General features: G+C 48.3%; 1 protein-coding gene across 1 annotated transcript; it reads right to left on the reverse strand.

The window, feature by feature from the left end:
- On the reverse strand, positions 1–25729 carry cgnl1 (cingulin-like 1). Its single transcript, XM_047041510.1, has 19 exons — positions 25564–25729; positions 21395–23075; positions 21149–21243; positions 19448–19553; positions 18975–19076; positions 18522–18670; positions 17450–17588; positions 16715–16927; positions 8308–8514; positions 8082–8186; positions 7809–7961; positions 7466–7636; positions 5770–5931; positions 5471–5560; positions 3357–3440; positions 3043–3167; positions 2349–2457; positions 2061–2224; positions 1–1696 (listed from the first exon to the last, which is right to left on the reverse strand). Exons 2-19 carry the CDS (start codon positions 23024–23026, stop codon positions 1549–1551), a joined length of 3954 nt encoding a protein of 1317 aa, XP_046897466.1. The 5' UTR covers positions 23027–23075; positions 25564–25729; the 3' UTR covers positions 1–1548.
- Between the last annotated feature and the right edge of the window lie 736 nt (positions 25730–26465).

Below are 26465 nucleotides of genomic sequence, written 5' to 3' on the forward strand. Positions count from 1 at the left end.
CAAAGGTAACTATTTCTTTTAATAGGGTTTTGAGTCTCAGCAACATACAGCAAGATTCGTACAGAGAGGTAGTGGCAGGATTTCTTCTCAGTCCTCCCTTAGTAGAGAGAGAGTGTGTAGGGTATGTTAGATAAAGGCCTCCTCATTCCATATGGCAACAAGAGCCTTAGACACCTTTAAAATCCAACAGACAGTGCAAATCATCACAGTGTAGCAAATAAGATTGATTGTCACAACAGCTCATTTGTATAAACTCCCTCATCGTAGAAACTTGCATAATAGAGGTCAGTTCCCTCTCAAGCAGGCACAAATGTTCATTCCAGATCCATGTACAGCATGGTAACAGTTGCTAGATGTTTCCATTGAGGCACATTTCAAATACAGGAAGTCCAACAGAAGTTCATTATACAGCAGATTGACACATTACAGTATATTCAATATTAACACTGTCTTGTTCATGGAATACACCAGAAACAGTAGTAACATTTATGTTGTACGGTATAAGGTTTGTTTGTTTTAATATAATGCTTTACGAAATCAAACAGACATTTTTTCAAAGTAACAGGAATATCTATCCACTAAGTCGTAGACATTAGACAATAGAGTATTAGAGTATTGTTATCTGAAGTTCCTTGTGAAATTAAATTTGTATTTCAATAATAGCTGGAAGAATACTGCAATGTTTTAGTGACCTTGAATCAGGGGTCTAAGTCTGATATCAACACAGATGCAACATGAACAGTTTTATATAGATCTTATGATGAAAAAATAGTTATATTTTGTACATTTAAAAAATATATGATACAGTAGCGTGTGTACAGAATCCCTCATACAAAGTTCCCTAAAACATACTGCCCTTCATGAAACCTTTCCTTCATCTATTCAACAGGATAGACATTGTTTTAGGTTAATCCAACAAAAGGCTTGGCATAAAGAATTTAATACATTGGAATTAAATGTCTTCATTAGGAAGGTAAATATATGTTTAATATGCAGATTATTATTTAGAATCAAAGTTGCCATTTGATTTGTTAAAATGCAACAATGCAGTATATTTAAATAAAATCTACAAGGGTTGTGCTCAAATCTGTTACGTGATTAGCAAATAACTTCAACAAGGCATTGGAGATTTTCCTGTCCTTAACAGGGCATTAGAAACATAAATGCTGTGATGTCCTTCATATCTAATTAGTGGTGACAAATGACAATTGGTAAAACCACCATCACTAGACGTGCAATAATTAACAAGAGCTCAGTATTAGGAGTGTGTTTATAATTCAACTAATGCTGAACACCAATCTAATCAATCATTTACAAGCCAGCACAATTACATTTTAACCATGTCTCCTAACAGTCGGTGCACTGTGAAGGGAGGCTCAATTATATCAAGCATGGTCCCATAGTTTCAAAGTTGTTTGGATCACCTCCCAAAAGCACATAGCCAGAATAGCGTGGTCTCTGAGATGTAGGGAGGTCAGTGCAGTTGGTTGCTCTGCTGTATCCATGGAGCTTGTTCTCGTCACAGCCACAGTCTTTGTCAGTGTTTGTTTACAAAGTGTAGGTAGAGATGATGTTGTCCTGACTGGAGGAGCGCTTGTACCCAGAGGAGCTGAAGTAGGTCTCTCCATCTGTGCTGATGTCGTCTTCGTCGTCATCGTCCAGGTTGTTGAGAAGCGGAGCCGAGTTGCTCTTCCGCCTGCAGAGAGGAAAGCATCATCTGGAGTTAGAAGACGGTCTGTGTTGCTTGGGGGGGGGATTTGGCACTGTGCTATATTTTTTGGTTGTGCCTGAGGCAATTATGTAATTTATGTAACAAATACAAGTGATTTATTTTTCTTATGTATTTTTTATGTGCATTAGGTGTTGTCTATATACTGTATAAGAAGCACCATGACAGTCTGGACTAATTGCCCCATGGGGATTAATATTACAAGCTGTACACTAAACTAGCTCAAGAGAGGCGTGCTTCACATAAAAAATGAAAACAGCAATGGCTTTGTTCCCAGTGCATGCTGCTACTGTAGACCCAGTTCCCCCCTGTGCGTGTTGGGGAAGCGGACCTCATCTCGCTGCGCAGGGCTTTGAGCTGGCTCTGGAGCTGCTCCGTGGCCTCCAGCTGCTCGTCCAGATCCCTCTGCAGCTTCTTCTTGCCGTGTTCCAGACGGTCAATCTCCTCCTCCGCCTCGTCCATCTGTCTCTTCAGGGCCTTCAGGCGCAGGTTCAACTGCAGGGGAAACGCAACGCACGGGGTTCAGACAGAAGCAACACGTGCCGGGTGCCAGTTCAGTGGGACGGCCTGTGGAAATCAGGTTTTTGGAACAGGTGGTAGAGTGCGCGTGCGTCCTCACCTGGTCCTTCTGGTCCTGCATGGAGTGGTGCTCTTCATCGACTTGCATCATCATCTCCTTGACCTTCCTCTCCAGCCGGCGGTTTACCATCTGCAGGTTGGAACGCTCCCTGCGTGAAACACCACAATCATCCATCAGTCTGGTCCCACACTCTCTGATATCTACCAAGTCAGTACAGTACATAGGTTCACAACACTTTCACATGACATTTGTTGATGTCAATGTGCCATACCGTACGCACAAAATGACTTGTGTAACATTGCTAATGACCAGAAGAATGTACTGTACAGTTCAGCTTATCCAATCCAGTAGAGCGAGGTTAAATGCAACTGGTCCTGATTATTCTGAAGGTCAGACAGCTCTAGTTAATGAGTCTGTCTGTAAGCTGTCCCCTAATAGCAGCCCTCATGTGTCCATACTTTCCTTCCAGACATCATAACCCTAATACATAAGCCCCGAACTCCATAACCTTCCCGCTCATTGTAACCCCTGTCCCCCCCCAACAGCCTCTTTCCTCCTCCTCCTTACCTCTCGACGCCCATCCCTCTCCTCTCCCTTCCATCTCATCCTTCCCACCTCTCCTCTGATCCCTACCTCATCCTCCCTCCCTCCCTCCCTCCCTCCCTCCCTCCCTCCCTCCCTCCCTCATCCCTCCCTCCCTCCATCCCTCCCTTCCTTCTTTCCCCCTTCCCACCTCTCCTCTCCCTCCAGCCTCTCCTCCAGCTCCTGGATGCGGTTCTCCAGCTGGGACACCAGGCCTTCCTTGTTGGATTTCTGGGAGCCCTCCAGATGGGCCACTCTGCTCTTCAGATCCTTGTTCTGGGGAGGACAAGAGTGGAACAATAAGACATTTCCGGCCCCTCTCTCCCTGTGGCTCCGTTTCTCATCTCATTGAGACAGAGATGGATGAGGCGAGTGGAAGCGAAATTCAGAGTTTTCTGATTGTCCGCAGTTGTTTTCCTCCAAAGAGACCAGACAACACAGGAGTGTGTGTGGATGAGTGTGTACCTGTCTCTCCAGAGCCATCTTGTCACACTCCACGTCCTGTCTGCCAGCCCTCTCCTGCAGGAGTTCATTTCTCATCTGCTCCACCTGTCAACCAGAGCGGAGGCACTGTCATCACCACGCTCACAATCCTTCTGAGGAGACCATTATTATCACACGCCGTCTCGGTCTCTGTGCTGAAGAAACCCTTTGTACTGTAAGCCTAGCTGTGCAGTCGTTGTTGAGGCACTCAAGGTTAAAAAGGGTTTTGGTTAATTACCGGTTGGGATGTTCTTGTTTGGTTGCATCCCCCTGCTCTCACACCAGCATGGGTAATGTGTTGGAGGAGGATCATGTATCAGTCATATTCTGGATGGACTGATAACTATGGGTGCCAGAAATGCACTTATGCTCGGCTATGATTTCTCAGGAGATGGGAATCCTTACTAAAGTTTACACAAGAAGAAACTTTATCTTACTAACTTTTTTTTTTCTTTTTTTGCGCAAAGGCTTGGCTGTTGAGGGAGAATCAAAACTAACGTTTGACTAATTGGGGGGTGTTTTACTCAGAAACATGACCAATAAAACAATTATGGGTTATGACTACCATCACCCCTCAAAGCAGACCTCTTCCTTCAGTCACAAACTTCTGTGGAGAAACTTCTAGGCATCATTGTTCATTGACACTTATAGCCTATTTCAAGAGGGAGGAGTAATGGAGCCGGGTGAAAAAAGACAACTAATCGATAGAGTGGAGATGGTTCTTTTTTGTGAGGGGAGAATGGGTGATATTTTATGCCAATTAGCGGGTGACAGTGGGCCGGTCGGATGAACGATGGCCCACATAACTGGTACGCTGGTTGCAGTGCTTGAGGGAGCTGAATCAGCAGACTGGAACATCCAGCGAAACTAATGTGCTTTGTGAGAGCCGGCAGGAGGAGAGAGGGGAGATTACTCTCATTTAGACAGGAGAGGAGCACCTGGTGCCAGGAGAGACGCAGGTGCTCTCTCTGCCTCTGCAGATCTCTCCGCCAGACCCCCATGGCCATGCATCCCCCCTCCCCCCCCCCCCACACACACACACACATCCTCCTAACCCCAGCCAACCCCACTCTAACTGCACACCGCTCCACTGTTGCCTTGGCAACTTACCTTGGCCCTGTGTTGTAGCCGTGCCACTTTGCCACAATGCCACTCTTTCTCAGAGCCAAGAACTGCACTTGATCAGTCTGTTCTGGCCTCTTTTACCCCCTCATTCGGCTCTTTCTCTATTCAATCCATACTTTTGGGGTATCCATTTTAAACCATAACCTACACAGAAATACATAAGGGCAAAAGAAGGAAAACCTGCCAACTCCTATCTATAATCTAAAGAAGACGAGGAAAATTCCTCATAAAGAACTCAACATACTCTCAATATTACTTAGCAACCCTCTAACAAACAAGACTGCTCACCAGGAAACATGTGCTTTATCTGAATCTCACTTCATCATGACCCCATCAACAGTTTCTGTAACAGGGGAAGGAAGGCCGAAAAAGTTTCCCCCAGATGTGAAAAGTATGGCCAAGCACAAGCATTTGATGTGTCCCTGAGACACATTTACGGCTAGCTGAACCCCATAGTCTGTAAACCTGAGATGTTTGGCAGGCTGCATACATTGGCTGAGGCGGTGCTTTAAAAGGGCTCTTTTGTGACTGATGCATGAAAATTGGATAGGCGCTGTTACACCACGCAGGCAGACCGCCAAGCTGACAGATTATAAAAGCTCCTCTTACAATGCAATAACCCCTCTGCTCTCTCTAGAACAGAGTTTTTCAACCACTGATCAGTGGAGGGAGACCCACACGTGTGTGTGTTCAGACTGCACACACACACACACACACACACACACAGGGCCTTGGAGCTGTCAATGGCGAGAGGATATGACAAAGCACAAGGAAGAGACCACGGTGTCATATTATGCCACATAACTGTAATCCTTCCTAGCAACTGTCTGAAGAAACCACAGCAGCGTTTCTGTATAACAATGATGTTATGGCGTTGTAGAGGGTTATATAGAGGGTTATATGAAGTCTGAAGTGAGATCAAATTGAAGAGGGCTCAATAGAAAAGAGTGACTGAGTGTAAGGCCCTTCACCTGCTCCCTGCCTCGGTCTATCCTCTCCATCAGCAGGTCTCCACTCTGACGCTCCTCATCCAGGTCCATCTCCAGCTGGCCGATCCTGTCCTGCAACAAAACAAAATGGGCCGAGGTACTGTTTATGGCTTTACCAGTGCAGTAGCGGCAAAAGATCTAGGAAGGCAAGTTAACTCAACAGAACACATCTGGTGTCAAACTTCCAGCCAGTTGAAGACTTTATTTCCTTCACTTTTCCCTTTACTTAATTGTTCACACTTTGTAATCTCCCTGAGTTGGAGGTTCCACAGGACTCATACCTCCATGAGTTTCAACTGTCTGGATTTGTCGTCTTTAGAATGGGCCTTGGTCTCGGCCTCCATCTCCAAATCATACACCTTCTGTTCCAGAACCTTCTCGTTGAGCACTGCCTCATCTCGCTCCCTCTTACACTGCCTCAGGTCCTCCTCCAGGTTGGACAGCTGCACAACACACACACACACATGAATAAGTAAGACAATAAACAACAACAGAAAGATCACCACCCGATATCATCCAAAAATATCCTGATAACCAAATGATATCTCAGTATGGGATTTATGACAGTAAAAATTGACAATTGGTGTGAGTACTCCTTTGGTTTCACTGAATAACAACATATGGGTGTTATTGCAGATTCATAACCACTTTTGCACTGCAATTCGAACAGTGGCCACAAGATGCCATCTACAGTAAAGATTCAACTGTACCGATTCCAAAAATGTACTTCTGAACAAACATTGCACTGTGTAGCCAACGGCATCTTTAAAAGTTCTGTGATAAATGTCCAATTCCTGGGACACATCAACAGCAATATGAGTGAATTGTCGGTTTAAAGACTGAAGGAAAGAATGAGATCAAGGCAGGAATCTTCAACGGTTCTTTTTTTAAGATGGCCAGAGTGCAATGTGTGTGTGTGTGTTACAGGGTGGGACAGACTAGGGATCTGACAGCAGCTGGAAAACTGACAACACCAGCCATGAGAAGAGTGTTGGGATCGTAGAGGGGGAGGATGTGGAGTCAGTCAGTCCACCTTCCACAACAATGACACATACCGCCCCTTCCTGCAGTCCAGCTGCAGTAAGACTCACCAGTTTGTTCCATCTGAGCATGTAGATTACACTAAAAACACCCTAACTGACACATGAACAATCAGGAGAAAAACTGACTCACGGCTTCGGAAAATATTACTTTGATGTGACTACTTTTTTAACGGAATTTTGCTGGTTGAGCCAGAGACGTGATGGAGAAGATGTTTTCAGTAGACAAAATATATCCCGGCCGCCCTTTCTAATTCAAATTATTCACTTCACCCAAAATCAACAATAACATTCCCAGCATTCCAAAGTGCTGACAAGGTCAACCGCTCAAAAGTAACCAATCAGGAGTAGTCAGGGTTACAATTACATTGTGTGAGTAGATCTTACTGACTAAGAGGTTAGACTGATAAAATAAACCACAGTCTCTAAGGAACTGGTGGGAGAGGTTTGGGGAGATAAACATTTGGAACAGGAAGATCATGTTCCAAAGAAACCTGTTGAATTCCAGGAAGTAGCTATATCTAATCACAAGTAGGAGAACGATGAGTGTGATGTGAGAGAGTGCCACCTGTTCTGTTGTCATCTGAGGTTCATGGGAACATTGTTTGAAGAAAGGTCTTGAGACCAGGGCAAGAAATAATTTGACAGTTATTAGTACACGGGCTTGGTTCCACCTCTTTATCTGAAACCACACAATCCTGTCAGACCACAGACTGGTACTACCCCGTACCAAAACCAATCTCACCTCCACCCCTCCTGGGCCAGTTTGGGGCAAAGGGTAGAAAAAGGGAGGGAGGACAACATTCCTTGGGCATGTCATCATCACTGTCCAAACCAAGTGTGGAGGGAGGTGGAGGAAGCACGGAATAACCACGCTACAGTGAGTCAGAACAATGGATCATCCCGCCATTGTTGTGGATGAGGGACATTTGTTTACCTCTTCCTGTAGGCTTTTGGTGTCCAACCGGGACTTCTCCAGCTCCTGTCCTCGCTCTCTCAGTTGTCTCTGCAGCTCCGACAGCTCCCGGCGGTTCTTCTCCTTGTACACGTCAATCTGCTCCTGCAGCTCCTGGGTGGACGACTGGGACGCCTCCACGATCTCGCTCATCTGCGGAGCGCAAGGGATGGAGACACGGGGAGGGGGTGGGGAGAGAGGGAGGGAGGGATGGGCGGTGAGGTAAAAGGGAGAGAGGGGTCGCCCATTTCAAATCCAACTTGTGAGCAGATGTGGGGTGGGTCTGAGCAGGCATGGAAGTGTAGCCTGCAGCCGATCCACTCACCTCTCTCTGTAGTTTCTCCACGGTCCGGTCGAGCAGCTTCCTCTCGTCCTCGATCTCGTTCTTGGTGTTCTTGAACAGCTCCTTCTGACACCTCTCCTCTTTCAACCGTTCCTCTAGTTCTCTGTGGTCGTGGTTCAGTTTGGTCAGGTTTCTCTGTGGGATAAAGAGTTAAGAGAAACGTCAAAGCAAGATGAAACTCCTAAAGTTACCATGGGGGGGGGGGGGGGGGGGGGGGGGGGGGGGGGAGCACTCCAGAAGTGTGGTCAGCCTTACCTGCACATCCTCTAACCGTGTGGTCAAGGCACGGTTGGCGCGTGACATCTCCTCTTCCTGCTCTTTGATCTCAGCCAGAGACTCCTCCAGCTGCTTCTTCTCTTTCTGTTTGAATGTAGAAGTCACATGAAGCAAACCAACACGCAAACCAACACGTCTAAGCACACCAAGGATTCATCGTCTAGTGCACGAAGGTCGCGTCCCCCCACCGATCTGTGCGCCTCACCTCCAGTCTGCCAACTCGGTCTCCCAGTTTGCTCTCCTGCAGCTTGGCCTCGTCGATGATGCGGTTCAGCTTGGCCACCTCGTTCTCCAGCTCCTGCGCCCGCTTACGCAGCCGATCAAACTCCTGGGTGAGACGCCCTGCCTGGCCCTCCACCGCACCCATGGCCGCCTCCACCTCGGCCTTCTCCCGGCTCGCCGCCGCAATGCCCTGGAGACGAGACAGAAGGCACAGCGACCGTTTACCACAAATGACACCGCCAAAGAGGGTCAGTCCGCCAAAAAGCAAAAGACACGGCCGCAAATCCCAAATGTTTTTCACAGAGTATTTTTCACCAGTGAGTCATTCGTCGACAGTCTCTCGAATGGCCTCCAGCCAATCCTTCACACTTGGTAGCCAACCCAGGAGGATTAGAGATGGGTGCACCACAGTGCATCTAAGCCTGTTCTTCCCTCATACGGAACTGCCTGTGCTACTGGAGCAGGGAGCCACACCGAGCCAGAGAGTGACAAGGCACAGGCAAGGGAAGGGAGAGAAGGGGCACTGCTGCAGGCTCATGCTCCACCCTCTCCCCCAGCCCAGTCCTCATCTCTCCAGCCTGGCCAAGACCAGTGGCTCCACCTGTTGCAGTAGTCTTCCTGCTTGTCCCTGCATGATCAAATTCCCTCATTAAACAGCCCAGCGTTTGGTAGCGTGCTGCTGTTTGGACTTGGCAGCCGCTGCAGGGACAGCGTGAAAAGATGGCCCTATGGTTCCTCCCTCTGCCCATTTTGATGAATCGGGAAGCCTGCCTCGTCTGGCCTGGCTGGGCTGCTGTGGAAGAGAGACAGAGGAGAGGGGGGGACAGAGGCCCTCATTCAGGCAGCTCTCGGGACTAACTGCATGTTACCTCCCAGCTGACAACAACCAGCATCGCTCTTCATCGAGGCCCCAGGCGAGGCTTTGCATAATTCCAACAGGTAGCAGCTTTCAGTATCGATGATGACCCTGCTGTCAAGAGGGATTTTTCTTCGCATCCTGGCCATGACAGCTTCCAACAGCGTGTTTCCAGGTTTAACTGGAAAGCGGACTATGCTTCATAGAATGCCACATAAAAAACGGGTTTGTCTGTTATTTACAGTTGAGAGCCCGCGCCTTTTCTCCTCCACAGATCCTGGAGATAGTGCCGCTTGTTATCACAGTGCTGTAGACCGGCTCTCCCACTACCGGCTATCCACCCCCCCTGGTCTGATCCTGGGGAATCTAGGCCCAACTCAACACTGGGATGACCAGTACTGGAGCTCATAATGTACATCATCTGATAACTGTAGTTGTGTTAGCAGGTAGCAGGTCAACCGTTCCTATTGTCCCGCTGACCTGTGTTGTACATTGTATGGCCACGCAGGTTTCTTATGAAGGGGACTGGCAGGTCTCAGGGGGATGAGGGTCGGCACACTGCAGATGAACACCCAGGAGTCTTCCTCCTTCTCCCACACGCTGGAAGACTCACTCTACTTACGGTACCCACCACACCAAAACGCAGCAGTCCAGTTGACTCCCTGTGTGCCTCATCAGAGACTCACTGAACTCTCGGTAATGAAACCATGTGTGAATACCAGAGAGCTAATAGTGCAGAATTAACTATGACAGCATCTGCAATGAGCAGGTATGGAGTTAGTTAGAGGTCAACTGTTCCTAGTAGGAGGTCAACTAGCAGTGTACAGTACTGGTAATCCCAGTGTTGAGTTGGGCCTAGATTCATCAGGACCAGACCAGGGGTGTGTAAGTGAGTGAGTGAGTAAGTGAATGAACGAGTGAGTGAGTGAGTGAGTGAGTGAGTGAGTGAATGAGTGAGTGAGCAAGCAATTAGGTTTGTGGTTGTGTATCTGTGTTTTGAAGGGCATATGACTAAGACTGTGTGAATGTGAATGAACCAGTTCTAAGTTATAACTGTAGAGCCACTGTGCTTTGAGCCCCTGTAGTGGCTCATTGGCAGTCAGTTAGGAACATTTCAGCCAACATTTGAGTCCAAAGTCCTTCCTTCCTCCTTTCTCCTCCCCCACTCCTACTTCCCCCCTAAGTAGGGCCGTCATTGGAGGGCCGCCGTTGGTCAGTAACGCTTCCAGCCAGAGTGTTTGATCTAAGGTGAGGAGACAGATCATTAACCACCATGTCTCCAGTCCCTGCTGTCCTGCTGGGTCTACCCAGGCCTGTTGGACCTGTTATCTCCCCTCCCCCCTCACAGCCACCCCCATGCCTGCCAGGATCATCTGGGCCCAGGAGCATGGGCAAACCCCCCCCCCCCAACACACACACACACACACAACCTGACATCAGATCAGTCTCAATCAACTTCTCGAGAGGGAGTCAACCACTGAATTATGAGGCCCGTCAAGCCTTAACAGGGGTGTTATTTGTGGCCCACTACAGGGAAGGAACTGTACCCCACAGCAAGAACGTCATGGGGTTTATTCCCACTCGGGGCTGTTTGATGCTCAGGTCTACCGGGCCTTTCAGTGTGGAGTTGGGATGTTCTTCCCATGCTCACATGGATTTCCTCGACAAAGAACCCCAATAAAACCTGCAGAACAGATCACTTTTCCTACTCATGTTCCTGGCAGATCATTGCTCTTGGAGGAAGGACAACAGGATGGGGAAACGCAGAGAAAAAACATGTCGCCGATCACTCAAGCGTGTGTGAGTGTGTGTTGGTGTCGTCACTCCCTACACTCGTTCGGCCACGTGATAAATAAAGGTTTCTCCTTCTATTTGTCTGATACATGCCTGGACAAAATGTTGGGAGCAATCAGTGTTACTAAAATACTGAGATACTGTGCTGCAGAGGCGGGTTGATGACAGTCTGGGATTGTAGCTGTACTGTAGCTGGAGAACCCTGGAGGGGGGAAGGGAAGCAGAACACTCAGGAAACGGCTCACCCCCTGGCCCTCACCCTCTCTCTCACTGTCCCACTTCCCACCCTGGGTTTAGAGAAGCATGGGCTCTAACCCTGGGGGGCTGAGTGTGTGTGTGTGTGTGTGGGGGGGGGGGGGGGGGGGGGGGGGGGGGGGGGGGGGGCAGAGTGACAGAGCTCCGGGTGTTGAAAATTCACACAGGGTCTCTTGGTGATCATTGTTCTCTGTATTTGTCCTTTTATACGGGCTCAGAGTAAGCCTCCCTGCCAAACAATTGCGCGGGGGTTGATTTCGAGTTCTCTTGTGTACTTTTAAACAGTCAAGCATTAACCACCATTGTGCTGCCTGGGCACTAACGATGTGGTGAGTTATGCGTGGCCCAGTGTGAGTGCAGGGGTCAAAACCCTCAGGCCCCTCCATGTACTCTCTGCTCACAGAAAACACACAACCCCTGCTGGAAGGATGAGCTCGGGAACTCGGGGCATAAACAATGGAGGTTCCAGATATTCCTTTGACCATGACAGGGCATAATAAACCTGGTATGGTAATCCCCAGGCCAGCACAGTCTCACTGCAGACACATTTATATGCACATAAATGTCCTCTGAGAGATGACAATCCACTTAATCCCACTCTAAATCCACGAATCCCCCCTCCCCCCTCCCAAAACAAAAAAGTTTAATCTGACTTTTAACAGAATCCGAAACCACTCTCCCATCTCATAACCAAACCTGGTGAAATTAAAATGAAATTCCCATCACACGCCCAACCACGTTTTTGCTGACTAACTTTACCCATCCCATCATGCAGTCCCGACCTGTTCTGACCTTGCAAACCCTGACATGGAATAAGAGTCAGCACACAGCGTCAGTCGTGACGTCATGTGACATAAAAGCAACCATAAACAAACAGTCTTCTCACAAAGCCACGGGAAACAGAACCTGTCTGTGCCTCACACACTGACTAGCAGTTACAATGTTATAGCAGCAGCCTCTGATATGACATGGTTTTGGTTAGTGGCTGCCTAATCCAGACAGTAACTCCTAGCTACAGCACTGTACTTGGCCGCGTTTCTCAGATTAGTTAAGAAGCTCTTAACGCTAAGTTAACGCTAACTTCTAAAAACGTTATAGAACGCTCCGTTAGCTACTGTTAACACTGGGCCTCTGGAGTCAGGATGCTGTCAAACACAGGATATCCCACATGTGCAGCTGCAAAGACACACACCAGCAACATCACACCCTACACATGACCAATGCTGACCACAGTGAATAAAATGGCTCCTTCCATAGCATGTAGTACAGTTTATCAGGATCTAACTTTGTGTCTTCGACTGAACTGCTTTACAAGCCTAGGAGACGGAGCCTCGCAGATCATTGCCCTGTGACTTCAATGCTTTACCCCAAGTAATAACAAGCATGGGCTAAGAGTTGAGGGTGAGATAACCAATCTTCACTCAAAAACAAATAACAAATAAAACGGACCAAGGTCACTCCAGGTAGGGCTCATTTCCTCTCTGGTATCAGGTTTGCCTGGTATCAGGTTTATTCAACACCAAGCACTGCATCTTAGAGGGAATACCAACACAGTTCAAGCTCTTCTCAGTGAATAGCTCAGTGAATTGGCAGTGAATAAGCCCTGGTTTGTTTCGCCAGCATGGAGGTATGTGTTACAATGGCTTACCCCTTGAACAAAAGGCACACAGACCCAGGTTTACCTGGTAGAGACAGGCCTGTGATGGCCTGAAAGACAGGCTGCCGTGGAAATTAAAACGTGATGCATGAGAAGCACTGGCCTCTCTCCAGGCACAATAAGAAGCCAGCAATCAAATCTTGTCTTGTCCTTTGGGACAGGGAAAGAGAACCCCTTCCTTAAATGGGAGCTCTATCGCTGAGCCAAATAGAGAGATTGAAGGGGTGTTTGGGTTTAATAGGGAATTAAATAGGCCAGCCCAGTGAAAAGGCTTCCACAGAATGTCTTTGAGGGACACTGGTCCTTTGTGCTTAAAAAAAAATGGAACCAGAGCAATAACGTTTACTGTCACTAAACTCAAAGCCTTCACAAAACCTGTCATGATTGTGTCGTAGTCAGCCAAAAAGCCAGGAGCTTCAAAAAGAGTGGAGTGGGATGAAACTGTATAAACATTCCCATGCACCATTTAAATAGTTGATCAAAAGCCAACTGGGTGATTATAATGTCAAAAGGCCATACATTTTATGTCCAGGGAGGGGGGGGGGGGGGGGGGGGGGGGGGGGTGAGTCTGAACAGGAGCATATTTATCTTGGGGGAAAAGCCAGAAATTTGGGAAAGATTGTTGCCTGAGCATGGCAGAGCAGTTGGAGAAACAGTTTAGTGACAGCCCTGTGATTGTCATGGGTGACTTTGCTGTCACCTCTAGACAAAAGAACAGGATTATCAGCTTTCACACTGTACAGTCTACTGATAGAATAACAACAATAGAATCTACTCCTCACCATCAGTTGAAAATCCTCCCCCCAAAAAGATGGCTTAGTACCCCTGTGATCCGAGCCCGCACTGTTCAGGCCCAGCATGAGCTAACCCAATCTTTAACTTTCCACCCCTGGTCCTAAATCCTCCGTCAGTCGCAGCCTGAACATGCTGACCTGCTCCCCCACTCTCCTGGGGGTATTTGGGGGGAACCCTGGATTCTTGCGGGGCAGTTGGCAAACTGGGCTCCCACCCCAACAGCTCTGTCTGCCAGGCAGTGACGCAGGGGAACAATAGGCACAAGAATCCAGGCCAGAGCCTTCTTTCAAACAGGCACGACCCTTGTATGGCAGGGGAACAAAATCTCTCACTCACTGCCACAAAACAACCTGCGCTCTGCTGGCAAAGCCTGCCACAGCAGTCTGCCCTTAGCGAGCCAGTGACAAACAGGGATAGGATTCGGAGAAATCTCACTTTTAATCTCACTATGCCTCTGATGAAGGGGAACTCTTCCATCCGGGAAGAACATGTTCTTGATAGTAACCAGATGACAACCCCAACTCTGTACTTTGGCAGCAATGCACATTCCACTCTTTTTTTTTCTTTCCAGATGATTCCTTTCTCTCCCTTTGTTTCTCCCTCCTTCCCTCGCCCGCTGACTACCTTGCCTCCCACACAGATCCCTCCTTTCCCTCCCTTATTCCCTCCCTCCCTCCCACCCACCCTCCGTCCCTCCCAGCCTAAGTCAGCACCTGGCCGGGACCTCTGTGCTATCGTCAGCTGAGGAAACACCCCGCCTCCCATGGGACTTGACTCTCCAAACAGGCCCGAGGACGTGCTCCCCAGGACACATGGCTTCAATGTTCCCACACAAACACTCCAGCTCACACAGAACACAAGGCAAGGGACCCGTCCAGCGGTGGGCCCGTGCCGTCCAGATCTGGGGCAGAGAGGGGGGGGGGACGGGGGACGTGCGAGACATGAAAGAGGGCACAGGGGTTTCGGGGGGGCGGGGCTGTGGGATCGGTGCTGTGAGTGAGAGAGTGGGGTGGCGCAGCGTCGCTGTGAGGGAAGCTGTAGCTCAGAGCTTTGGTTAGGGTCTGAAGACAACGCTGACAGGCAGAGAGGGCTTCTCGGAGCGAAGGGTCTGGAGCAGCCTGTCACAGGGTTCTTAGAAAGCTCCGGGCATTAAGAATCAGGAATGTCTGGAGTGGCAGTACAGAAGAAGCCCCCCCCCCCCCCCCCCCCCCCTCCCTCCTCCTCCACCCCCACCCGGGTCAGACCTGGGGAGCTGGAACAGTATCTGCTACAGGGCGGGAGACTGTGGGGTCTGCAGGGGTAAACATTCCCCACCATCCCAGGCCAGAACATTCTCAGACACACCCCGCTCTCCTTCTCCAGCTCTCTCTACTTACTGCACCTTATCTTGGACATTTTTCACATTCCTGCAGGTTACACTGTGGTTAATGTCCCAGTGCTTATTTCCTATGAATCTATATAATGTATGGATCACGCCCCAGCTTACGTTTTCATTCAATTCCAGACACATTACAGCTCAATGAAAACAATTTAACCTTCAATCTAAGTTACAAAACAAGCTCACCAATCTTTTCAGAGGGATGTCCATACATCCTCATTCAGCAGCATACTGACCCACTTCTTCAGCATGTCCCCAACCCCGCTGCTATTATTGTGTGGAACAAACTCATCATTCATCGACTGAGGACCACAATGACCCCGGGCCTTTCAGGGTACAGAAGTGGACGAATACTTCACAACTCAGGAACGACCGCTCATTAGATTCGTGACGCCCTGCCACTGCAATTAACCAGCAAAAGAAGCGATTTAGTGCTCCAGTTTGCAGCATTCGCCGTTGCATAGGGTAGCCCTATCAAACCTAATGTCATGGCCGTACCAGCATGCGGGTGGGATGCTGGATAGACAAATTAAGAGGACGCGTCTTTTTACCAGGAAAACACAGGGCAGCTACCGGCTCAATATCACACACACACAGTCACACACGCATACATATACACACATACACACACACACACAGGACCATTATTTACTCCTTCCAGTGCCTTCCAGTCCAACTGTCTATATGTACATACCATACAGTATACACTCTAGGTATTCAAGTGTATCATGAATAAACAATTGCACTGTGTTAGTCAAGTTTCTGTTGGTAGTCTAACAAAAACTGTGGAATTTTAGGAAAACACCTAAAACAGAAAGTAGTCTAAATAAAACGACAAACGGCAAGGACACGCTACACTTTAACTTGTTTACAAAGCACTGTAGGTAAACTCCAAATGACTAAATACGGGCTCAAAAAGGAAGTGTCTCTGCTATGTACAGGAAATGATCTCAATGGCTGCACTGGACCCCCACCAGAGCAGGAGGAAGTTGAGGACAAGGAGAAACTTCCACTCTCTGAGACAAACAGGAACCCCCTGCCCCCCTCCAAGCCCCCACTGTTACCTCCCTATTGTCTCTCTCCTTCTCCCCCCCACCCTCACTTTGCCCCCAAACTTAATTACCCTCCTCTCAGCTATGTCAAAACAGGCCTTTATTTGATTGTTCAATTTCAGCAAACACAGTTAAAAGGGAATAAACTACTATTTTGTTCACAGACATACTGAGATTTTTTCCTCAGTAAATACAAAGGTGAAGGTAACACAATGTAAATAGCTTTCAATGTGAACAAAAGATAGACTTATACAGCTGGTGGACAATGAGTGTAATTCAAATTCAACGTCAAAGCCAATACAACTTGTTAAGCCCAGAAGAAAAGCTTGGCTCTGGCTAAATCGCTTCTATTGTGTCAGTTACAGTACTAAAACTATAGTCGCATTTTAAAGTAAACCTTTGCGGCTGGTGGAAAGTTAGGGGTAATTTCACTTCAAAGCCAACTCGTAACTTGTAGTGCCAACACATTACTTGCTCAAACCAAAACATACCCTCTAAACAAACACTCTAACCCCTCGACTACAGTCCACCTGATGCAATGCTAATCCACTGCGCAGTCTGTGACTGGGTGTGGATGGGGAGGGCGGGGGAAGGGCTGTCTACCTGCTTGGCCTCCTCCACAGACGTGTGCAGTTTGTTGATCTCCTTCTCATACTGTTCCCTCAGCTTGTCCACTTCCTGGTCATGTGTGGCCACTTCCTCCTTCAGTGCCCCCTTCAGAGCAGTCAGCTCCCTCTCGCGCCTCCTCAGCACCTCCTCCTGCTCCTCTTTAGCCAGAAGCACCTCCTGCAGGCCCAACTTCAGCTGCAGCAGGTCCTACACACGAGCACAGGAGGAGAGACAAACAGAGAGAATGGCCCGAGATGTTATCACTGTGTAACAAAAAGCCATGATCAGGCCCAAACGGAATACGCGGGCGCAGAAGAAGTAGAATGCAAAATGCCTCAGACCAATATAGAGACCATATTACGTCTCTATTATTAAAACGTTAGCCAAAAATGCCAAGAATTGAAAATGAAACATTTATTGACCCAAATTACAGCAAGAGACCGGGCCAGGGAGTTTTCAACCGATCTTTATGAGGATGGATCAATACTTTTTAGCAAAATATGTCAACATTCAATCGACCATATTTGCCGTCAAACTGTTGTGGAACATATTCGGTCGCTCCGACATAAGAACAGGAAGGCTAGCGGAATTCCGCAGATTTTCAGTCTGAATAACCGCAGAAAATGTGTGCGTATTCCGTTTGGGCCTGGCCATGACTAGACTAGTGCCCTCGGCGTGCAGGCACACAAGCTACCAACGCTAGGTGGATGTCGCCCAGCTGTGTCCTACCTCCATCATGGCGTCCTTTTCCCCGTCTGACTCAGACCTCTTGGCACCGTCGAGCTCGTCATGCATCTCTGACAGCTGGTCCTGCAGGTCCCGGATCTCTGTCTGGTACTGTTCCCTCTCCATCTTCACCTGGAACAGCCTGGCAGAGCACACAGAGCCCGTCACAACACACACACACACGGCCGTATACAACACCTGGCACACACACACCCACCATCAACACAACACCTGCCCCCTCATTCACACATAGGGGTGCCGCCACCTGTGTTCTGCCTGAACACCTGTCCTCCAGACCACAGGGGTTAAGATGAGGACCTGGGTCGTGGAGGAGCGATCCCACCCCAGCTGCATACGGCTGCAGCACACAGGGGGTGTCTGTGTAGAGGTATGGGGGATCTGGACACAGATGGGCGGTAATTACTCGAAAGTCAACAGCTTCCCACCATATGACATGAACCTTTTCCAGGAGGGGAGAATCCATTACTGACCATCTCAGTCACTTGTATGTAATATGTCTGAAAGGAGTTGAGTGATTCTCTCTTTCTCCCTCTCTTTGGTTCTGCTGGCGCCCTCTGTGTCATCGAGTTACGGGGGCGTTTGGCCTGACAAGGCCTCCCCTGTCCAGTGGCCTCCCTAGGAGGGACTATCCCCTATTGTGACTCTCAAACACACCATCCCAGGGATTTGTCCGACGTCAACAGTCATTTTAAACGTAATCATATAGCAGACACTCCAGCCCACCCCTTTGTGGATCTCCTGGCGCTACATGACAGGCAGGAGAAAAGGGGTTTGGAGGCCACTGCAGATACAACGATAAAAAAAAAAGAAATGCTATTTCCAGCTGACACCGGGATCCCACTATGTCGGGATCTAAATCCTCACGGAAAGAGCCCAGAAGGAAGAACCTCGAGTCGGGGTAGAGCTATAGATAAACAACTTTCTCCTGATAGGAGACGTAAAGCAGGGGATTATCCCTCTGCGCCGGTTCCTTTAGCGGAGCTCTGTTAACCTGTTGCCCCCTCCCTACCACAGAGGGTCTCTAAGCCGGCCCCGGTGGTCACAGGCCACTCACTCCTCCAGGGTGCTACGCAGCTCAGCCTCCGTCTTGGCCAGCTTCTCCCCCAGACGGCAGGCCTCCTCCTGGCTCCTGTCCGCGTCCTGCTGCAGGCGCTTCACGCCTGCACCCGCCTTCTCCTGGGCCTCCGTCAGACCCACCTGCTTCTGCCGCGAGCACACGCGCACGCACACACCGTACCAACACACACACACACAAACACATACAGGAATCTTAGTGAAAACCATCACATCCAGGGTCTTACAGGGTGTCTGCTGTTCTGCTTAAGGTATCAATTAGCAGCAAGAGGATTTGTTTGTCTTAAGAGTCAAGGGGAAGTCCTCCAATCGTCAGCAAACATAATGGCCAAAGCACACGTCTAAAGCAGCCAATGCTATGATGCTAAAAGCTACAATGTGAGTGGTTACAGCTCGTTTCAAGCGCACTGTGACCTGCCGCGGGGGGTGCTACCTTTGCTTGCTTCTCCAGTTGTTGTTTTAAGTCTGTGACTTCTTTTTCCAACTCTTCTCTCTGCTCCTGCAAGGCATTGCTCTGAACAGTAGAGTCCGGAGCCTGGGAGGGAACAGAGATCGTATAAGACAGCATGCCCCTTTGAGAAGCACCAAGCCAACATGCTATGAGCTATCACAAGTGGATGGCACATTTCTACTGAGCTCCATCGCAGTTACAGTATTTTGCAGATGACAGCATGTATTCTTGTAGAAAGATAATGGCCAGACTTGACAGTGCTGAACTATTCCTTTATAATACTACTCTCCCAATGCCCCGATTAACGTACAGATGACGTAAGAGGCTGCATTGCAAAGTAAACACGGGCTGGTGGCTTGTATGCTTTTAACGAAAGCCCTCAGGGCCTAAGATAAGAGGCTCACTGATGTAGCTGTTTGTTGAGCCATGTTCCAACCCCGGCTACAATGCCTTACTTTGTTGTCCACTTGAACACTCCCTGCAGCACGCGACTTCAAGGTCTGGATCTTCTCAAAGACCAAATTGACCTTCCTCTTGGTGGTGTCGTCGTTATCGTTGCTCCTGCGGACACACGGACACACACACACACATGAACATGGGTGTCGTCAAACCGTAAAGACCCCTATCTGTGTGTGGTGGTTTAAGGACTAATCCCCGGTTGTTCCGAGAACAGAGCAGCTCTCTCCCGGCCCTTTAAGGGGCCAGCGAGGATAACGCTGCTTTGATGTGTCACCTTGCGACCCGCTCAACCTCATTATGGCCGTCTATTAGGAGGCACATGCAGGGGAATGTGTCTCCCCATCAGTGGACTGGGCTGGGGGGATGCAGCCTGTTCATGCGTGTAGGAAACACTGGGTCGCCAAAACCTGGGGTAGAGTCCTAAGGTTGCATTCCATTGCACTACCTGATAGAGGGCACGCCCCCTCCCCCTCCTCCTCCTCCAGTGGGTTTTCATTAAATCTTTCTAACCTCAGCTGGTGAATGTTTGTTTGTGGGCCTCAGGAGTAGGGCTCCATTTCTGTGTTTCCTTCCATCTGTGTTTCCTTTTCCCTGACCCTGGACCTGTGACCTGACACGCCCAGAACAGTTTCCCGGACTGGCTGGACTTCACCAAGGCCTGCAGGAACTGCGTCACTTCAGGCAGGAGACTTCAAACTCATACATACCTTAAGGACTGGTTTACAGGCCAGACAGCATGTTTGTGATGTGCAGTATCACTTTAGAAGGTTGAACTTGAATGAGAGGCAGGTTATTTTGTCTGGGACTGGCAAGGAATCAGCTATAACTCTAATTGGCACATCACTGCGTCGGACATGTTCTGACTAGGCTTCCTCACAAACATGCTTGCTTTAAGCTCACTCCCCAAAAGCCCTTTAACCTAGTCCTCTTATCAAACACTGTCTGGCTGCTCAAGCAGAGAGCTTCTCGCTCACGCTAGCTGGAGCCTGCTGTCTACCTGACACCTCACTGTGCCCCGATATAAACATCCCATTTCTCTCAAATAGTCAACCTTGCCCAAGAAGAAAAACACAGAACTCCCGATCAGCGGATCCACTGATATGGTATGTGTTGGAGATGTTTTCCACTGATAACTGCTCTGTTTCTTCTAACTCGTCAAGGGGATTTACAGGCAAGAGGTCAGAGGTGACCATCTCAAATCAGGTGATAAGCAAAACAGGATTTCTTCCCTACATTCCTCTGTGAGAGAGAGGGACATCGTTTGAGAACACTGAATGAGTACAAGAGAAAGGAATAGAGAGCGGTACTCTATTCTATCGGGGGCAAACATTAGAAGGCTGAATCACACACGGCATGGATATGGTGTTTGGGAATATAAATCATGTCATAAATCATTCCGATTTTTCAAAAAATCGAAGCGCTCCCACATGGCATTTTCTCTGAAAATGATGCAACACTTTGTTTGAATAGAACTAGAATTTGCAGTTCACTGCCTGCTGCATAGCTGTAGTTATGGCAATAAAACCGTCATGGGTTCAAGCAGTGTACTGAATAACTAGCAGTGATCAGCAAAGATCGAGCACTATCCTTGAATCACAGCCAGAGATGCTGTTTACATTTCATAGGCATAATAAAACATGAAACGTGTTCATCCATAGACATGTGTCTGGCAGGACTATTGCCCAGTAAAAACTCACCCATCCTTGAGGTAATTGAACAAAATCTGTTTCGCTGTCTCTTCATGTGTTTGTTGTGAAAGCTCCTGCGGACCTTTGAGAAGGTCTGGCGTAGCCTGGATGCAAATAAAAAGGATCAAGGAACGGACACCTACAGAGCCTACACATGTTTATTTGTTTCTCTAAAAGTAAAGTAAGTAAACAAGTATAAAACGTATGTTATAAATCCATGCCTGAAACACACATTCTCTCAATAGCTTTGTTTACCTGCACATCTAGCTCAGCAGTGGGCTTGGTGCTTGTACTGGAGGCTGGCTTGGATAGAGATGTTGTTGCCCCACTCGTCAGAATCTTAGGGCCGGACACCAACCTTCCCTCCTCCGCTCCTTTGCTGTTGAAGGGCAGTGTGGAGGAGTGACTCAGGGGCGCCTTGTACCCCTGGATGGAGCCTACCCCTTTAGAAACAGTGTCTTGAGGGGAGCTTGGGGCACTGCTGCCCTGCATCGGAGCTCTGGCACTGGTCTTCCCCTCCACCGCGGTCACCCAGGAGTCAATACTCCCCTGAGCCTTCTGCAGACGTAGCTGGGAGGGCCTAAGAACGTGCTCTGTACACCTGCCCTGGCTCTTATTGGTCTCATCCAGGTAGTCCGACTGTCCTCGCAAGCCGAGCGGCAGAGCGCTGTCCACGCTCCGCGAGCGCTTACGGTCCTCTGGGTTGATGCGGTTCCGCCGTCCCGCCCTGCCCCTCCGCTGATGGCCGCCGTCTTTGCCGTCAAACTTGTCGATGAGCTCGTCCACGCCGGGGATGGAGCCTGTGTCGATATCTCGGCCGGTCCCGGGTAGGAAGGGGATGTAGCGGCGGTTCTGGTGGCGGTTGATGGTGTCGGCGTACAAGGCATCTAGCTGGTCCTCAGCCTTGGTGGAGGAGCTGGAGGAGTGGCGGGAGCGGGAGGAGGGCTGCAGTACCGGCCCACTGGAGTCAGTCCTGCGGAAGGGGAGGACGTCTGGTTCCAGCCGGCTGCGCTCCAGACTGGAGCAGGCACTGCTGATGGTGCTGGGAGACCTGCAGGTCTTGTCAGGTTCACTGGGGAGGCTGGAGACTGCTGAGGGCTGGGGCACAGGCAGGCGCTGGGGCTGGAATAGAGGGGGAGACTGGGATTTGGACTGGGGCTCGGCCACTTGGGCTTGGGGCTTGTACTCGGGTTGGGGTGGGTTGGCTTGTGGCCTTGACTGAGGCTGGGCTAGCTTGGCCTGAGGCTTAGAGAGGGCTGGCCTGGTCTGGGGTGGGGGCTGAGGCTGTGTTTTCTCTTGCTGGCCTGCGTCTTTTCTCTGGTCTGGGCTGGATGACCTTGCATGGGAGACTACGGGAGAGGAGGATCTGGGAGAGGGGCCTTGCTGGCGATTCCCAGTCTCAGCTAGGGAGACTGGGCAGGAAGGCAGGCTGCTGTAACCATCCAGACTCAAGGTGTTATTTTGGGGGTCATAAGGCTTCAGGATCTCAGGATGCTTCTGGAAGTTCAGCAAGGCAGATGACTTCTTACCCTGAGGCTCTGGAACACCATTCTGAGGGCCAACAAGCTGCTTCTGGGACCTGAACTCCACAAACGGGCTGTCAGAGCCAGACTCCCTGCTGCCTCTGAAGTCATACTCGTGATAGTTATCGATAAAAGACCCTTCGGTGTCTATGTATCCGTTGCTGTTGGGATCGGTGTAGGGTTGAGACCCACGGTCTTGGTTGTTCAGAACCACGTAGGGGTGTCCGTCGATCCCCTGGACCCGGATGCTGAGGCCGTAGCTGCCCCCTCCATTGCTGTGAGGCCTGGAGGCGCGAGAGGCAGGCTGGGTGTAGCCCTGCTGTAGACCACTGTTAGGAATGCCAGAGACTCTGTACGACTCCATTAGAAAAGCAGAGAGAGAGGAAATCTGTCTCCCCAGATTAGGCCCACCTCTGCAAACAAGGACATAATCTGGTTATTAGGCAGAAAGGAGATGCCATCAGATTAAATAATGTCAGTAAATGTTTCCAACTCCCACTCTGTCACTAATGAAAGTCTAAATCCTCACAATATTTGATTACGTCATTCTGTTTGAGTTTTTTCTTCTCCTCAACTGTTTGTTTTTCTAGCAAGTAGTTCCACAAACACCAGTCTGGCAAACTGTTCACCTCAACTGACTGCCAAGTGATGGGAGTTAGATAGTGAGGTGCCCTAAAATAACATAACACAGGCCTAGTTTCCACCAACACACTAAATATGCAAAACACGAGTCAACATTCCCTAACCCTACATCAGCCTGTCGACAAACATGACTACATCCGATTCGACCAAAAAGTTAATGACACGTGTTCATGACATAAGAGTCCATCAATACTTTACTATCTTAGAGTCATAGATTATAATTACAGAGGTGTAAGTGGAAAAGGGGAGTTTAATAGTTCATGACTGAGGACAAAATAGTTGAATGTCTGAGTAAACAGGTTTATCAACATGGTGACACGCTCTAAAGCCCGCCACATTTTACACCCTCAGTGACAAGAGTCCATGACTCAGAGAGACTGTGTTAGAGGAAGATGGTTGGATTGTCAGCTTCTCGGCTGATCGATGTGAAACAGATTTGTAGCCCCCTCCGTGGGCCCAGGTCTGTGTAAAGGTACACCATGGGAAGCACTGCTCTGGATTGCAAAGGGTAATAAACCTTCAGCAAGCAGGGTTATAAACCGACTGCGCGGCCATTGTCACCGCTTTACAAACCAAAACACAGGAGGCTCCCGGGTATATTTGTTGATAGGTCTGACGACCTGCTATGCTTGGCCCTACTTGGGGGTTCAACAATGGGCCTGAGGAGAGAGCATCTCACCCTGGGAGACAGCAGACAGTAATAGAAGCATCAGCAAACACCATGTGTCTCACTGGACAATGGGTTGTTATCAGGGGCCTCCTTTGCCCTGCTGATAATGTCCCATTTCCCTTCTCTAACAAATAAACAAGCATATCCATCTTGTTAGTTCCCTGGTGTTAGAAGGACAGGACAAACAGTGATAAGGATGGACGGCTACTGATAAGAACTTGCGACAAAGGTTGCCATCGACGATGTCCAACGGCAAAGAAACGTGTGGACAGGCTGAACCAAGCCTTCTGAGTGAAATCCCCAGGTAAAATGAGATAGAGCTACAGACTCCTATCACAATGTGAGCATCATGTGGGACCGGGGGAGGAGGAAAGATGCAACGGGCGCTTCCTGGCTCATCTATCAATACTCGGAAGGGCAGAGCGTCGTACTTCCCAGCCTCCGTCAAGGAGAAGAGAGAACAATAAGGCCAAGTTCAAACTTCTCCAAAAGGAAAGGCGCAGCAGAAAAAAAGCCTAAAAAGACACAATAGCCTCTTTCACTCAAGTATCGCATGTATCCACCGCACACAATCTCTGTGGTGCGAGTGCAACTCTTTTCCTTTCATTGTGTTCCTCTCTGCTAGGGAGGAAACAGTGTATCTGAGCCAGCTTCTTCCCCCCTCGGCTCCCCCACGCTCCACAACCAGCCACTGCTCACCGCCACCGTCCACATCAGAGCAAAGGTCAGACAACAGAGAGCAGGCTAGGATGTCAAGGCCCAGTCTCTGATCTTTCAGGGAAAGGCTGGGGAGTATAATCTATATGTGCACTGGCTGGTTTTCTGAATCATGGCTGTCCTGCTATCACACCACACTGTTCAGGCCGAAACAATACAGACCTGGGAGCATATCAGGACACAACTTGATCCCAGATTAAATATGACAATGTGAGTTTATAGTTATGAATTTGTATCAGACCCTGCACTTTTGAGATTACAGTATTCCTAGTCCAGGGTCAGTACTACAAAACATGTAATTTTTTTCTTTTAGCAGTTTTCCTTTAGCATGTTTACAGTAGCTAATCACATCAACTAATAGGTTGAGAAGGGGCGCATATTTTCCAGAGGTAACTTGGGTTAGTAGCCTAATACACGAAGCAGCCTTCTACAGAGTGCTAGCAGGTGTAACTGTGACTGTACACCTAAAAAGCAAAAATCACCCGTAATAATAAATATAATTACAATATATAAAATTAACCGCAGCGACCATAATATTCTGTTAATAGTTTTGGGATTATTTTGTCATAAAAATATAGCAATCATAGCTATAGCCAAGTATAGCAAAGTTTGTAAAACTTTTGGGGTATGATGCCTGCCTCCTGATGCTTTTCAGAAACACACAGTTCAACAGGTGGTTCAATCCACAGGTCAATATACTTCGTAAACTATCTAGGAATCACGTCCCTCTCGGATGATCCACATTTACTTTTTACATTGAATATAAGTCCCCATATGTTCAGAGCTTCAGAAGAGTAGAACAATTCCCACGTTCTGTCATTTCGAAGATTATGGCTATTATTGTTGCAAAGTTCAAGAAAAACAAGGCTTACCGGCGTCGATGTTCGGTCAATATGTAAATAACTGCCGTTAAATAGCCTAATCGTGGACAATTCTGCAATTTATGGAAGTGCCATAGTCCCCAAGATTTTCCCAAATTAATTTGTTGAATGTCTTACTCTGTAAATCAGCACAGTTTAGAACGACGCCTAAAGCGCATCTATGCCCCGCCCCCTGCTAAGAGCTACACAACCCCGCCCATCTAAACGCCCGAACACTCTTTCACAATCCAAACCCAGTCGGACTCGGCTAACCTGTTTGACCATGGAACACAAGATTGCAACTGTTGTTAAATTAAACGTTACGTTATTACGTGTCACAAAAACAAGTATTTTGTATCAGTGAAATACAATAATTTAAATAATAGGCCTATACCAAATAATTCCATTATCCAAAACTATCTATGTTGATTATGACTGATTTAAATATGATTTGTAAATGTTATGAATAACACAGTTCTGGAATAGAGAAAATATTTAACTTCCAAAGATTACGGTTTAAGATAACCGGTGAAAAAAAAAAAAAACGTCTCCACTCAGCACTCAAAGCTTTCCTTTACAAGACAGATTTTGTATGTGTGATATGTAGATTGGCTACTTTGCAAAGCTCTGACCGATAGCGTCATCTAGTGGGTAAGCACAACAATGTTATTTTGCGGTGAAATCTGTAGATCAAAAACTATGCATTTACACATTTATGCAACGTGCAATTCCCGCATGATGAATAAAATATGAATCTACTATTAGCGTATCCTCTACTTCTAACATTTTAATGAGCAATACTTTTTTTCAACAATGACAACAGTTATTTGAGCCTTAACCTAGCATGTTAATGGACTGTTGGACAGTAGGCTACAGTAAATAAAGCTGTATTGAATTGCTCAATATTCTAAGAA

The sequence above is a fragment of the Hypomesus transpacificus genome, chromosome 19, assembly GCF_021917145.1.
Source record: "Hypomesus transpacificus isolate Combined female chromosome 19, fHypTra1, whole genome shotgun sequence".
NCBI classification, from domain to species: Eukaryota; Metazoa; Chordata; class Actinopteri; order Osmeriformes; family Osmeridae; genus Hypomesus; species Hypomesus transpacificus.

Coding starts and splice junctions, on each gene's coding strand:
- cgnl1 (XM_047041510.1), bottom strand. CDS start 23,026: ATGGAGTCGTACAGAGTCTCTGGCATTCCTAACAGTGGTCTACAGCAG. Junction 7,962..8,081: donor CACGGTTAGAGGATGTGCAG/GTAAGGCTGACC, acceptor TTTATCCCACAG/AGAAACCTGACCAAACTGAA. Junction 2,225..2,348: donor TGCAGGACCAGAAGGACCAG/GTGAGGACGCAC, acceptor TTTCCCCTGCAG/TTGAACCTGCGCCTGAAGGC.